This window comes from Pecten maximus, chromosome 4 (assembly GCF_902652985.1).
Source record: "Pecten maximus chromosome 4, xPecMax1.1, whole genome shotgun sequence".
NCBI classification, from domain to species: domain Eukaryota; kingdom Metazoa; phylum Mollusca; class Bivalvia; order Pectinida; family Pectinidae; genus Pecten; species Pecten maximus.
In genome coordinates, this window is record NC_047018.1 from 25,642,327 (window position 1) to 25,658,868 (window position 16,542).

Genomic DNA, 16,542 nt, shown 5'->3' on the forward strand with positions numbered 1-16,542 from the left:
GCCCACTAACTGTGTACAAGGACATATTTAGGCCCACTAACTGTGTACAAGGACATATTTAGGCCCACTAACTGTATACAAGGACAAATTTAGGCCCACTAACTGTATACAAGGACATATTTAGGCCCACTAACTGTACACAAGGACATATTTAGGCCCACTAACTGTGTACAAGGACATATTTAGGCACACTAACTGTATACAAGGACATATTTAGGCACACTAACTGTATACAAGGACATATTTAGGCCCACTAACTGTGTACAAGGACATATTTAGGCCCACTAACTGTATACAAGGACATATTTAGGCACACTAACTGTATACAAGGACATATTTAGGCCCACTAACTTTGTACAAGGACATATTTAGGCCCACTAACTGTATACAAGGACATATTTAGGCCCACTAACTGTATACAAGGACATATTTAGGCCCACTAACTGTGTACAAGGACATATTTAGGCCCACTAACTGTATACAAGGACATATTTAGGCACACTAACTGTATACAAGGACATATTTAGGCCCACTAACTTTGTACAAGGACATATTTAGGCCCACTAACTGTATACAAGGACATATTTAGGCCCACTAACTGTATACAAGGACATATTTAGGCCCACTAACTGTGTACAAGGACATATTTAGGCCCACTAACTGTATACAAGGACATATTTAGGCCCACTAACTGTGTATAAGGACATATTTAGGCATACTAACTATGTATTAGGACATATTTAGGCCACTTACTGTGTACAAGGCCATATTTAGGCCCACAAACTGTATACAAGGACATATTTAGGCCCACTAACTGTATACAAGGACATATTTAGGTCCACAAACTGTATACAAGGACATATTTAGGCCCACTAACTGTATACAAGGACATATTTAGGCCCACTAACTGTATACAAGGACATATTTAGGCCCACTAACTGTGTATAAGGACATATTTAGGCCACTACCTGTATACAAGGACAAATTTAGGCCCACTAACTGTATACAAGGACATATTTAGGCCCACTAACTGTATACAAGGACATATTTAGGCACACTAACTGTGTACAAGGACATATTCAGATGTTTATATAACACACCTCTCCGTTTACTACTTTTAGCCAACTAAATCCTCTAAAATGCACTACGTACTCAGGATAAGTTCAAATACTAGGCAGGCCCTCCCCTACTCCTCCCCCTCCAGACATTGTCACATGTCTCCGAGGAAGAGGCCTAATCACGTGTAAATTAGTCGACGTTAAATATGGTTAGTGTTGTCATCTATTTGCCATTATCAGCCGTATTTTATTTATTAGATAAAACCCCCCTGCTGATCTATGTACAGTGTACCCTGATTCACCGCTATTTATCTGAAGCCAAAGTTCGACTCACAACTGTCGCATCTTTATCTGTCAACGTCTACTGTTCTTTATGACATGGCGACTGATCAAACGATTCTACTCCCTCAGACCAACACACGTGATTGATAGCCAGGTAAGTTTTTGATTCTATATAAGTTACAAACAAAAAGACATGTAAATCTTTCATCATAATACTTTCAGACGCACACATTACCAGACTATTGAGTGAGAGGTGAAAGGTCATTACGTCGCTATTTTCCTAATGTATCATAGTATCATGGTATTTTCTTTCCTCGTTGTCACATGAATATAATATCTATGTAGAAAACTTGCATTTCGACATACAGCTTTCTCCTCTTTACCAACACACGTAACATGTCTAAACTCGAATTGGCGATCGCATTTTATACTGTTGATGTAGCTTTACTGGTGAATGTGACCCACACTGTTTTATACTGTTGATGTAGCGTTACTGGTGAATGTGACCCACACTGTTTTATACTGTTGATGTAGCTTTACTGGTGAATGTGACCCACACTGTTTTATACTGTTGATGTAACTTTACTGGTGAATGTGACCCACACTGTTTTATACTGTTGATGTAACTTTACTGGTGAATGTGACCCACACTGTTTTATACTGGTGAGTGTGACCCACACTGTTTTATACTGTTGATGTAACTTTACTGGTGAATGTGACCCACACTGTTTTATACTGGTGAGTGTGACCCACACTGTTTTATACTGTTGATGTAACTTTACTGGTGAATGTGACCCACACTGTTTTATACTGTTGATGTAACTTTACTGGTGAATGTGACCCACACTGTTTTATACTGTTGATGTAACTTTACTGGTGAATGTGACCCACACTGTTTTATACTGGTGAGTGTGACCCACACTGTTTTATACTGTTGATGTAACTTTACTGGTGAATGTGACCCACACTGTTTTATACTGGTGAGTGTGACCCACACTGTTTTATACTGTTGATGTAGCTTTACTGGTGAGTGTGACCCTCACTGTTTTATACTGTTGATGTAGCTTTACTGGTGAATGTGACCCACACTGTTTTATACTGTTGATGTAACTTTACTGGTGAATGTGACCCACACTGTTTTATACTGGTGAGTGTGACCCACACTGTTTTATACCGGTGAATGTGACCGACACTGTTTTATACTGGTGAGTGTGACCCACACTGTTTTATACTGTTGATGTAGCTTTACTGGTGAATGTGACCCACACTGTTTTATACTGTTGATGTAGCTTTACTGGTGAATGTGACCCACACTGTTTTATACTGTTGATGTAGCTTTACTGGTGAATGTGACCCACACTGTTTTATACTGGTGAATGTGACCCACACTGTTTTATACTGTTGATGTAGCTTTACTGGTGAATGTGACCCACACTGTTTTATACTGTTGATGTAGACTGGTGAGTGTGACCCTCACTGTTTTATACTGTTGATGTAGCTTTACTGGTGAATGTGACCCACACTGTTTTATACTGTTGATGTAACTTTACTGGTGAATGTGACCCACACTGTTTTATACTGGTGAGTGTGACCCACACTGTTTTATACTGTTGATGTAGCTTTACTGGTGAATGTGACCCACACTGTTTTATACTGGTGAGTGTGACCCACACTGTTTTATACTGTTGATGTAGCTTTACTGGTGAATGTGACCCACACTGTTTTATACTGTTGATGTAGACTGGTGAGTGTGACCCTCACTGTTTTATACTGTTGATGTAGCTTTACTGGTGAATGTGACCCACACTGTTTTATACTGTTGATGTAGTTTTACTGGTGAATGTGACCCACACTGTTTTATACTGTTGATGTAGCTTTACTGGTGAATGTGACCCACACTGTTTTATACTGGTGAATGTGACCCACACTGTTTTATACTGTTGATGTAGCTTTACTGGTGAATGTGACCCACACTGTTTTATACTGTTGATGTAGCTTTACTGGTGAATGTGACCCACACTGTTTTATACTGTTGATGTAGACTGGTGAGTGTGACCCTCACTGTTTTATACTGTTGATGTAGCTTTACTGGTGAATGTGACCCACACTGTTTTATACTGTTGATGTAACTTTACTGGTGAATGTGACCCACACTGTTTTATACTGGTGAGTGTGACCCACACTGTTTTATACCGGTGAATGTGACCGACACTGTTTTATACTGTTGATGTAGCGTTACTGGTGAATGTGACCCACACAGTTTTATACTGTTGATGTAGTTTTACTGGTGAATGTGACCCACACTGTTTTATACTGTTGATGTAGCTTTACTGGTGAATGTGACCCTCACTGTTTTATACTGTTGATGTAGCTTTACTGGTGAATGTGACCCACACTGTTTTATACTGGTGAGTGTGACCCTCACTGTTTTATACTGGTGAATGTGACCCACACTGTTTTATACTGTTGATGTAGCTTTACTGGTGAATGTGACCCACACTGTTTTATACTGGTGAATGTGACCCACACTGTTTTATACTGGTGAATGTGACCGACACTGTTTTATACTGGTGAATGTGACCCACACTGTTGATGTAGCGTTACTGGTGAGTGTGACCCACACTGTTTTATACTGGTGAATGTGACCCACACTGTTTTATACTGGTGAATGTGACCCACACTGTTTTATACTGGTGAATGTGACCCACACTGTTTTATACTGGTGAATGTGACCCACACTGTTGATGTAGCGTTACTGGTGAGTGTGACCCACACTGTTTTATACTGTTGATGTAACTTTACTGGTGAATGTGACCGACACTGTTTTATACTGGTGAATGTGACCCACACTGTTTTATACTGGTGAATGTGACCCACACTGTTTTATACTGAGGAATGTGACCCACACTGTTTTATACTGTTGATGTAACTTTACTGGTGAATGTGACCCACACTGTTTTATACTGTTGATGTAACTTTACTGGTGAATGTGACCCTCACTGTTTTATACTGTTGATGTAACTTTACTGGTGAATGTGACCCACACTGTTTTATACTGGTGAATGTGACACACACTGTTTTATACTGTTGATGTAGCTTTACTGGTGAATGTGACCCACACTGTTTTATACTGTTGATGTAACTTTACTGGTGAATGTGACCCACACTGTTTTATACTGGTGAATGTGACCCACACTGTTTTATACTGGTGAATGTGACCCACACTGTTTTATACTGGTGAATGTGACACACACTGTTTTATACTGGTGAGTGTGACCCACACTGTTGATGTAGCGTTACTGGTGAGTGTGACCCACACTGTTTTATACTGTTGATGTAACTTTACTGGTGAATGTGACCCACACTGTTTTATACTGGTGAATGTGACACACACTGTTTTATACTGTTGATGTAGCTTTACTGGTGAATGTGACCCACACTGTTTTATACTGTTGATATACTTTACTGGTGGATGTGGTCGACACTGTTTTATACTGGTGAATGTGACCCACACTGTTGATGTAGCGTTACTGGTGAGTGTGACCCTCACTGTTTTATACTGGTGAGTGTGACCCACACTGTTTTATACTGTTGATGTAACTTTACTGGTGAATGTGACCCACACTGTTTTATACTGTTGATGTAACTTTACTGGTGAATGTGACCCACACTGTTTTATACTGGTGAATGTGACCCACACTGTTTTATACTGTTGATGTAACTTTACTGGTGAATGTGACCCACACTGTTTTATACTGGTGAATGTGACCCACACTGTTTTATACTGGTGAATGTGACCCACACTGTTTTATACTGGTGAGTGTGACCCACACTGTTTTATACTGGTGAATGTGACCCACACTGTTTTATACTGTTGATGTAGCTTTACTGGTGAATGTGACCCACACTGTTTTATACTGGTGAATGTGACCCACACTGTTTTATACTGGTGAATGTGACCGACACTGTTTTATACTGGTGAATGTGACCCACACTGTTGATGTAGCGTTACTGGTGAAAGTGACTCACACTGTTTTATACTGGTGAATGTGACCGACACTGTTTTATACTGGTGAGTGTGACCCACACTGTTTTATACTGGTGAATGTGACACACACTGTTTTATACTGTTGATGTAGCGTTACTGGTGAATGTGACCCACACTGTTTTATACTGGTGAGTGTGACCCACACTGTTTTATACTGTTGATGTAGCTTTACTGGTGAATGTGACCCACACTGTTTTATACTGTTGATGTAGCTTTACTGGTGAATGTGACCCACACTGTTTTATACTGGTGAGTGTGACCCACACTGTTTTATACTGTTGATGTAGACTGGTGAATGTGACCCACACTGTTTTATACTGTTGATGTAGCTTTACTGGTGAATGTGACCCACACTGTTTTATACTGTTGATGTAGCTTTACTGGTGAGTGTGACCCTCACTGTTTTATACTGGTGAGTGTGACCCACACTGTTTTATACTGTTGATGTAGACTGGTGAATGTGACCGACACTGTTTTATACTGGTGAGTGTGACCCACACTGTTTTATACTGTTGATGTAGACTGGTGAATGTGACCGACACTGTTTTATACTGGTGAATGTGACCCACACTGTTTTATACTGTTGATGTAGCGTTACTGGTGAATGTGACCCACACTGTTTTATACTGTTGATGTAGCTTTACTGGTGAATGTGACCCACACTGTTTTATACTGTTGATGTAGCTTTACTGGTGAATGTGACCCACACTGTTTTATACTGTTGATGTAGCGTTACTGGTGAATGTGACCCTCACTGTTTTATACTGTTGATGTAGCTTTACTGGTGAATGTGACCCACACTGTTTTATACTGGTGAGTGTGACCCACACTGTTTATACCGGTGAATGTGACCCACACTGTTTTATACTGTTGATGTAGCTTTACTGGTGAATGTGACCCACACTGTTTTATACTGTTGATGTAGCTTTACTGGTGAATGTGACCCACACTGTTTTATACTGGTGAGTGTGACCCACACTGTTTATACCGGTGAATGTGACCCACACTGTTTTATACTGTTGATGTAGCTTTACTGGTGACTGTGACCGACACTGTTTTATACTGTTGATGTAACTTTACTGGTGAATGTGACCCACACTGTTTTATACTGGTGAGTGTGACCAACACTGTTTTATACCGGTGAATGTGACCCACACTGTTTTATACTGTTGATGTAGCTTTACTGGTGACTGTGACCGACACTGTTTTATACTGGTGAGTGTGACCAACACTGTTTTATACTGTTGATGTAACTTTACTGGTGAATGTGATCGACACTGTTTTATACTGTTGATGTAGCTTTACTGGTGACTGTGACCGACACTGTTTTATACTGGTGAGTGTGACCAACACTGTTTTATACCGGTGAATGTGACCCACACTGTTTTATACTGAGGAATGTGACCGACACTGTTTTATACCGGTGAATGTGACCGACACTGTTTTATACTGTTGATGTAGCGTTACTGGTGAATGTGACCCTCACTGTTTTATACTGGTGAATGTGACCCACACTGTTTTATACTGGTGAATGTGACCCACACTGTTTTATACTGAGGAATGTGACCGACACTGTTTTATACTGTTGATGTAGCGTTACTGGTGAATGTGACCCTCACTGTTTTATACTGGTGAATGTGACCCACACTGTTTTATACTATTGATGTAGCTTTACTGGTGAATGTGACCCACACTGTTTTATACTGTTGATGTAGACTGGTGAATGTGACCCTCACTGTTTTATACTGTTGATGTAACTTTACTGGTGAATGTGACCCTCACTGTTTTATACTGTTGATGTAGTTTTACTGGTGAATGTGACCCACACTGTTTTATACTGTTGATGTAGCTTTACTGGTGAATGTGACCCACACTGTTTTATACTGGTGAATGTGACCGACACTGTTTTATACTGTTGATGTACCTCCATAAGTGAAGCTTTACTCTACGAACAACACGAGAAAGAGACATCAAATGGGTGAAGTAGCGCTATGAGATTCAAATTTTGAATGTTAACAATCAATTCTTGATAAAGAAGATATATATACATATATATATATATATATTGTTTGTTTTTATTTCAGATGTGTACCTTTATATAGAATCTCTTACATACGTTTGATGAGTGTCATGATAGTGACTCAGGGGACCGTCCGCATCTACAATTAGGGATCTCCATACAGTTTCCGTCATGATTGAAATCAACAACATCACAGCTTACTTCACCCTCAATAATACCTATATCGCCGTGGGATTGCTGACGTCATGCATGTCTCTCTGCGGCTGCGCATTAATTCTCGGGACATATTTATGTTTTCAAAGTTTGCGTGCTACTGGTAGAAAGATAGTGGTATATATAACTATCTGTAACATTGGTGCTTGTGTGGGACACATAATAGGTGCTGCTACTATCATTGGTTACGACGAGAAAACAGCATTTGTCTCATTTACACCATGTGCTGTGTCAAGTGCGTTCACCATATGTTTCCGCCTCGCAAGTTATCTTTGGACATGCGCATTAGGCCTTTTTCTCTGCCTAAGCATGTCATGGAAACGTATACAGTTTGGCAAAGCTATGATGGGACCATTCCACCTGGTTTGTTGGAGTATACCAAGTATGACCACTTCTATATTTAAACAAAATGCTGCACTAAAATTGCCCATGCTTGGCCGTCCAATGTCCTCCCTCTTCCTGCTCATGACTCGAGGTGTATCAATGGTAGTTTACACATAGGTATCGAAAGTATCCATAAAATGTGCACGTATTTTAAATTCAGAAATATTGGAATTTTGTTATTGGTTTGAATAAACTAATTTTGGAATAACAGAATCATTTATGGGTATACTTGAATTTCACTGCGCCGTTCAAATCCTAATATAGAATTTCTATAGTTTGTTTCCCACGTCCTCCTCGTCCTCCCGAAACTTATAATGACACGCTCCATGCGCCCTCCTGACACACACGCCGAACATTCGCTGCAGATTTCAGCTTAACGCACTATTTTCACCAACGACCTCAGCTATTTTTCTTTAAGTATCAATTAATCAAAGTTGAATACCATAGCATTGTTTCACCTTCCTGTGTTACATGTCACGATGTATGCACTGTTTGACGTCACAACTTCATCCCACGCCTCTGTCAAACACCGATAGAAATGTGATAAATCATATTCTATAACATACAAACATTGAACGCTGATGCAACCATACCTGGGCACACCATCCATGGCTTCCAACCACCACAGGTACATAAGGTATGATAAGGTATGAGAAGACTCGATATTACAGATAGACAGGATTTTTGTTACTCTGCAAATCGGGATGATCGTAATATATAGTTTCCAGGTAATTTTACAGGAAATACTCCGCACAAAATTATATAACTTTCGACATAGATTATTGATAGAACTGGAAAATAAATCAGTCTTATTATATGAGAAATGGAAATCAGTTCACCACGAACATATAAGAAGGGAAGTAACTATCACTATTAACAGTTTTTGAAACATCCATCCAACAAAGCTCGCACAGAATGTTTTAGTGAGCACCCAAAGATGTGGGTATATCGTTTCCATCTGGTGTAGGGGTTTGTACTCAGATTAGCCCGAGTTTTCTCTGGCCCTGTCACCATGTCCTACACCAGACATGGTGACAGGGCCAGAGAACACTCGGCTATACTCAGATGGATGTATAATATAAACAACACGTGCTCCTCTATTGTTCATTGTTGTACTATTTTTTTTTCTAGTTGGTATAACCATTGCGGTACTAGTATCTGACGTAGTTGGGTTCGACTCTCAACCCCTGACCAATCAAAACCGCCCTCCCTGGTGCTGGATCGACCGACAGGCGCCGAAATACGTCACGTGGGCATTCATAACGGGTCCAGGATGGCAAATGGGTGCCATAGTAGTGTGTGCCTTCTGCTACACAGTTCTTCAGTGGCACTCTATCGTAAAGGTAAGGACGTGGCACTCTATCGTAAAGGTAAGAACACAGTTCTCCAGTGGCACTCTATCGTAAAGTTAAGGACACAGATCTCCAGTGGCACTCTATCGTAAAGGTAAGGACACAGTTCTCCAGTGGCACTCTATCGTAAAGGTAAGGACGTGGCACTTTTTCGTAAAGGTAAGGACACAGTTCTCCAGTGGCACTCTATCGTAAAGGTAAGGACACAGCTCCCCAGTGGCACTCTATCGTAAAGGTAAGGACACAGTTCTCCAGTGGCACTCTATCGTAAAGGAAAGGACACAGTTCTCAGGTGGCACTCTATCTTAAAGGTAAGGTCACAGCTCTCCAGTGGCACTCTATCGTAAAGGTAAGGACGTGGCACTCTATCGTAAAGGTAAGGACACAGTTATCCAATGGCACTCTATCGTAAAGGTAAGGACGTGGCACTCTATCGTAAAGGTAAGGACACAGCTCCCCAGTGGCACTCTATCGTAAAGGTAAGGACACAGTTCTCCAGGGGCACTCTATCGTAAAGGTAAGGACACAGATCTCTAGTGGCACTCTATCGTAAAGGAAAGGACGTGGCACTCTACCGTAAAGGTAAGGACACAGTTCCCCAGTGGCACTCTATCGTAAAGGTAAGGACACAGTTCTCCAGTGGCACTCTATCGTAAAGGTAAGGACGTGGAACTCTACCGTAAAGGTAAGGACACAGTTCCCCAGTGGCACTCTATCGTAAAGGTAAGGACACAGTTCTCCAGTGGCACTCTATCGTAAAGGTAAGGGCACAGTTCTCCAGTGGCACTCTATCGTAAAGGTAAGGACACAGTTCTCCAGTGGCACTCTATCGTAAAGGTAAGGGCACAGTTCTCCAGTGGCACTCTATCGTAAAGGTAAGGATACAGTTCTCCAGTGGCACTCTATCGTAAAGGTAAGGACGTGGAACTCTACCGTAAAGGTAAGGACACAGTTCCCCAGTGGCACTCTATCGTAAAGGTAAGGACACAGTTCTCCAGTGGCACTCTATCGTAAAGGTAAGGGCACAGTTCTCCAGTGGCACTCTATCGTAAAGGTAAGGACACAGTTCTCCAGTGGCACTCTATCGTAAAGGTAAGGACACAGTTCTCCAGTGGCACTCTATCGTAAAGGTAAGGATACAGTTCTCCAGTGGCACTCTATCGTAAAGGTAAGGACACAGTTCTCCGGTGGCACTCTATCGTTAAGGTAATGACACAGTTCTCCAGTGGCACTCTATCGTAATGGTAAGAACACAGTTCTCCAGTGGCACTCTATCGTAAAGGTAAGGACACAGTTCTCCAGTGGCACTCTATCGTAAAGGTAAGGGCACAGTTCTCCAGTGGCACTCTATCGTAAAGGTAAGGATACAGTTCTCCAGTGGCACTCTATCGTAAAGGTAAGGACACAGTTCTCCGGTGGCACTCTATCGTTAAGGTAATGACACAGTTCTCCGGTGGCACTCTATCGTAAAGGTAAGGACGTGGCACTCTATCGTAAAGGTAAGGACGTGGCACTCTATCGTAAAGGTAAGGGCACAGTTCTCCAGTGGCACTCTATCGTAAAGGTAAGGACACAGTTCTCCGGTGGCACACTATCGTAATGGTAAGGACACAGTTCTCCAGTGGCACACTATCGTAAAGGTAAGGACAGAGTTCTCCAGTGGCACTCTATCGTAAAGGTAAGGACACAGTTCTCCAGTGGCACTATATCGTAAAGGTAAGGACACAGTTCTCCAGTGGCACTCTATCGTAAAGGTAAGGTGGCCATGTTGGTTTAAGCAGGTGATTGATTATCGGTAATTTGTACCAGTCGATATAGGATAGTCGTTGTATCAATTAAAAAGCGATAAAAAGAACGACGTATATATAGCCATAATGAGTGTCAATATACGTGGTTGGTACACGAATTTCCAGTCGTCGTCTTGGACGCTACAACGAATATTCGACCAGTGTTTCAACGATTCAACTCGCAATATGATAAGCAAAATAGGTTTAAGAGCAATAATGGAAAAAATGGGATTTGTTTCATTAATGCGGGCATGATTTAACGGATAAACGACGAAAATATATCAATAAAATCATTATATAGACTAAATAGACCTTAAAACCGTCTAGAAATTTTACGTTACCAGACCTTCAGACGGGATGTCTTATTTTATAAAGAGTCGAACCCATTCCTTGTTGAAGTGGTCGTCAGGTTTGAGAGAGTTAATAGTCCTAACTCGGTTACAGAAGCCGCCACTTGCTGAAGATGTGGGCGAGTCAACGGAGAACCTGTACAGCCTCCTCACGTCTGCCAACTCCCGTCTTCGTCAAGTCCTAATCGTCTTCATACTCCTCCAGGTGTGGGGCACGTGGAACTTCCTGGTGTCTCTACGTAGCCCTAGTCCTGTCTGGCTCGTCATTCTTCAGGTACCTTTGTACATGCCTTTTCTGTATTTTACATGAAGATCTTAATTGAATTTTTATTACACAGGGGTTACTAACTGACACATTCTTTCAAATTGAGATTTTGGATAGTTTGTCCAAAGGCATTCGGGACGATCTGATCTATTAGTAGAAAACCTTCAATATACTGACTGTCATACATGTAAAATTACATGAGCGTAAAAAGCGATTAGATTTTACAATTTCTCCTCTTTGTTTACAACTTGTTCTTCCTGATGTCTCCCTTGACACTGCCTCACCTTTGCCTTTAGTTGAGCCTTCATGAGGAAGACGGCGGTTGTTGTCCCCTGGTCGAGACATGTACCAGAGACTATGAAATGATAGTTAGCACTCGGAATGTTTGGGAGTGTGACGACTGGTTAGCCCATTGTCTGTATAATGCGATAAAATGAATAGTTTTATTGAGAAATGATAGGTAAAACAAAATCAAGAATTATTCGGTCATGTGACAGTAGTGTTGTAAATCGACGACCATTTCAGCCTCGCCGAGGCAAGTCTGATGTGGGGATCTTGAGAGTTGAGGTGTTCTGAAAATTCTAACCCTGCGAATTTATACCATATAGAGTCTACATGTTGATAACGAACCACCAACCTCAATGTTTCCTCCTTGGAATTCTCTATGTAAATTTAACCACTATGTCAGAGATGCGTGAACCAAATGCTGCTCTGTAATTCTGCAGGTAAATTTAGTCACCATAGATAATACTTATGGGATATGCATGGATGAAAAAGTTTTGAGATGAGGATAATGTCAGTTCGCTCTGGTAAGTGTTGTCGTTCTTTGGTTTGTCTTTGATTTGTCCACAGAGACGATAGTTTAAACAATACCGAAACACAGAACCTCTTACCTTATAGTATTCGAGGACACATAAGAACACTGTTTCTCTTTTGGCCATTTCATTATCCATAAAATGGTCAACTTCATGACATTAAAGAGGCGACGAAAGAAGTTGTAGAGAGAACCAAGTAGAAACTGCGTCAAAGCCTGAAACACCGCGTCACCTGTAGAGCCTCTATCGAAAGGCATCCGGGTCATCGTTACGCTTTGAGCATTATCATGCATTTAGAGAATGGGCATATATATTTGAGAAAACAAATCGAGTAGAATCATTACATCAAACAACCATATGTCTACCACTAATAACACAACCATCTGAAACAATTGCCGTACTACGTAAACTTCCGCTTATCTTATCTAACTAGTAGAATAAAAACTATTTGACAACTGAAAGTTGTCGATTATTATGGCGGCAAAGTGTTATATTATCATAGTATTGAGAGAAAGCAAGTCGGCTTAACTTATTTTTAAAGTGGTAAAAAAGTCTGCTGTGGAAAGATTGGTTTGGTTTGTATTGTTTAAAGCCCTATGGTCATTTATGGACGGCCTCAACTGTGTGCTAGATGCGTGCGTGTATAAGTACGAGAGCGCGAAACTGATGTTGACTTTATAGTGCTCATCCAGCAGGACACCCCATCCGGTCACATTATACGGAAAACGGGTCATCCAGCAGGACACCCCATCCGGTCACATTATACGGTCAACGGGTCATCCAGCAGGACACCCCATCCGGTCACATTATACGGAAAACGGGTCATCCAGCAGGACACCCCATCCGGTCACATTATACGGAAAACGGGTCATCCAGCAGGACACCCCATCCGGTCACATTATACGGAAAACGGGTCATCCAGCAGGACACCCCATCCGGTCACATTATACGGACAACGGGTCATCCAGCAGGACACCCCATCCGGTCACATTATACGGAAAACGGGTCATCCAGCAGGAAACCCCATCCGGTCACATTATACGGAAAACGGGTCATCCAGCAGGACACCCCATCCGGTCACATTATACGGACGGGTCATCCAGCAGGACACCCCATCCGGTCACATTATACGGAAAACGGGTCATCCAGCAGGACACCCCATCCGGTCACATTATACGGAAAACGGGTCATCCAGCAGGACACCCCATCCGGTCACATTATACGGACAACGGGTCATCCAGCAGGACACTCCATCCGGTCACATTATACGGACAACGGGTTATCCAGCAGGACACTCCATCCGGTCACATTGTACGGAAAACGAGTGAGCCAGTCATCCTACTCTCAAAATGCTCTGAGTGTTAAGCAGGAGTAGTAATTACCATTTTTTTTCAGACTCTGGTTGGTCTCGTCCATGGGACAACACCTAGCGCCTTCCTCATAAGGGCGATAGCTCAGCCAAAGCAAAGTTAGGCATTGTCAAGGGAGACATTAGGAAGGAGACAGTGCTTTAGAAAGGAGAGAAAATCAGATCCAAAATTTTGTCGCATCTTACGATCTCTTGCGCCCTACCTGTATGACTGCTTTTGGAAGTAACGTTGGTTTTTCCCCTGTTTTTGTGTCCTTCCCTGACGTTTTCGAATATTTCCCCTAAGTATGTTTTAGTAAAGACCAAAGTAATGATCGTACTGCTTGTAATTGACCTTGTGACAGGCATGGTAGGTTTGCGGCAGTATCGGATTGGTGTTGGAGTTGTATTCGAAAACGTGGGACTATTTTTGTCTTAAATAGTTTCTGAATTGTCTTTTCTTCCACTGACAAGATAATAAAGCGTTTCTTTTTCAGGAGATTGGAAATCATAGCCAAGGACTAGCCAATGCAATCATCTTCTGTATATATACTGACGCCACCAGGAAGAAATTGGCGCCGAAATTTCGGGCTTGTTGTTGCTGCTGCTGCAGACTTTGTCCCGTCACCTGCAAGAAGGGTGCTATGAGAATCCCTGTAGAGATGGCAAACCTAGGTCCCCAGGGGCCAGAGGGGGAGGGGCTGATGAAGAACGCAGCAGATGACGAAATATGATTAGTTTCAATTATTTGAATATCAATTTATTTTTATCATATTTATATAAGTTGAAAAAGCGCATTGGTGACATTTCCTAGCTGTTCAGAAAACATGATTAATATGTGGTAATATCGTAATGTTAAATCTGTATTTGTTTTTATAAGCAATGAAATCCGTCTAAATCTAAAATAAATTGCAACATTTTCATACCGAATATTTTGAAATGATTTTATTCGCAATTTGTGCTATTTTTCAACTTACCGACTTGATTTCTTTATCGATTGCGTCCACAAGTCTTACTAACACTTTTTATCCCTCGTTTAGTCGCTAATGGAAACACCGAATGTACTAAAACGCCACTTTTCGGTGTGTTTTTGTTGTTGATGATGGCGACATCGTATTGTCACTGAGAGCGAGATAATCTTTTCAAATATTATTTTAGTTATCTGTTCAAAAAGCCGGAGCGGACAACTATGTCATATTTCGTCCGTCGTTGTACTCCTTGCACAAATACTTCTATATATAATTAAACCAGGATCTTCAACATCAATCTTCATTCGTGGAACTAAACAGGCAGAAGAGCAACATGAACATACCACTAGTATGGACTACATAGAGGAAAGGAAAGAACCAATTGGGACATGGCGACTTACTGTTGGGACAGAGTCACGAGCAGAGAAGGCGGTGACAGAAACACAAAAGTAGAGTTGGTACCATGCCAACGACTGGGCAGTCTCATGGGTTTACGGCTTTGTGTTGGTCCATGTTTGTGCATCATCTATATACGCGTTACAAGATAAGAGGCAGTACAGCTCTATAAGTGTGCTATTAGAAGGTATTAGTAGCTTGTTTTTTTGTTTAACTTCATATTAACAGCCAGGGTCATTTAAAGACGAGCCAGGTTTTGGAGGTGGAGGAAAGCCCGAGTACCCGGAGAAAAACCACCGGCCTACAGTCAGTACCTGGCAACTGCCCCACGTTGGTTTCGAACTCGCAACCCAGCGGTGGAGGGCTAGTGATTAAGTGTCGGGACACCTTAACCACCACTATTAGTAGTATTAAACCGCGTTAAAGAAAAACAAAAAATATAACTAATTGAAAATTGGGACAATGGGTACATACTTTCTTCTCTCCACCTGAAGTACAGCTCTAGCGATCTATTCAATCACGCGATGCTCATCCGTCTGTTGAGAAGGAATGATTGCAATAAAAAGGTTAACGAGAATAGAATTGTCTGGACCCTTACTTCAGGACAAATGATTACAAAACTTCACCCTTAAACCCCGCCGTTGAGTGGAGCCAGGGGTTTCGATTCCATAAAAGAGAAAACGTTGGCATGTTGATTTAAAGTTCTCGTTGTCTTACAAAACGTTGAATGCAATTGATTGAACATATCTTTAAATTCCACATGTGAGCTGTGCTTATATGATTTCTTATGTTGATACAGAACCAAACCAGACCATACCACCTCAATATAAAGAGTTTCCTCTCAAAACGACAAAACAAATGTTATCCTTGCGCCCCTCTTACTTTCAACGCCGGCGTGGACGCAATGGCCGTACAGTATGTCGCATTTTGCATGTTCCTTGCATGGTAACACAGTACTCTCTTGTGTTTTATATCGTAGAGTTTAATGAGCATGCCTAACATCCATTGAATGTGCACCCGGGCAGTGTGTGAACAGTATATTATACAAAATCACACAGATCTAGAGAACTAGAGGCATGCTACAGATCACAGAAACCTACATACATATACATGTACATTGTTAAGACAACCAGGCTGATGGTGAAACAGATAAAGAACATAATGTAAAATATTAAAACATTTTATTCACAGTAAAAAAATAAATAAAAACAACTTAAAGGAAATGGCAGTTTAAATCAACAGCAGCAAAAAAAAAT

The 16,542-nt window shown here is 41.3% G+C and overlaps 1 protein-coding gene across 3 annotated transcripts; it reads left to right on the top strand.

The window, feature by feature from the left end:
- Nucleotides 1-1,329: 1,329 nt before the first annotated feature.
- Nucleotides 1,330-14,852, top strand: LOC117325612 (G-protein coupled receptor 157-like). Of its 3 annotated transcripts, XM_033881957.1 has the most exons (5): nt 1,330-1,494; nt 7,473-8,003; nt 9,137-9,348; nt 11,589-11,768; nt 14,420-14,852. In XM_033881957.1, exons 2-5 carry the CDS (start codon nt 7,580-7,582, stop codon nt 14,654-14,656), a joined length of 1,053 nt encoding a protein of 350 aa, XP_033737848.1. In that variant the 5' UTR covers nt 1,330-1,494; nt 7,473-7,579; the 3' UTR covers nt 14,657-14,852. The 3 variants fall into 3 exon arrangements, with proteins under 3 accessions (XP_033737848.1, XP_033737849.1, XP_033737850.1); XM_033881958.1 differs by lacking the exon at nt 7,473-8,003 and having other exon boundaries at nt 1,336-1,494; XM_033881959.1 differs by lacking the exons at nt 1,330-1,494; nt 7,473-8,003 and adding an exon at nt 8,016-8,642.
- Nucleotides 14,853-16,542: the final 1,690 nt, after the last annotated feature.

Coding starts and splice junctions, on each gene's coding strand:
- LOC117325612 (XM_033881957.1), top strand. CDS start 7,580: ATGATTGAAATCAACAACATCACAGCTTACTTCACCCTCAATAATACC. Junction 8,004..9,136: donor GGTTTGTTGGAGTATACCAA/GTATGACCACTT, acceptor TTTTTTTTCTAG/TTGGTATAACCATTGCGGTA. Junction 11,769..14,419: donor TCTGGCTCGTCATTCTTCAG/GTACCTTTGTAC, acceptor TTTCTTTTTCAG/GAGATTGGAAATCATAGCCA.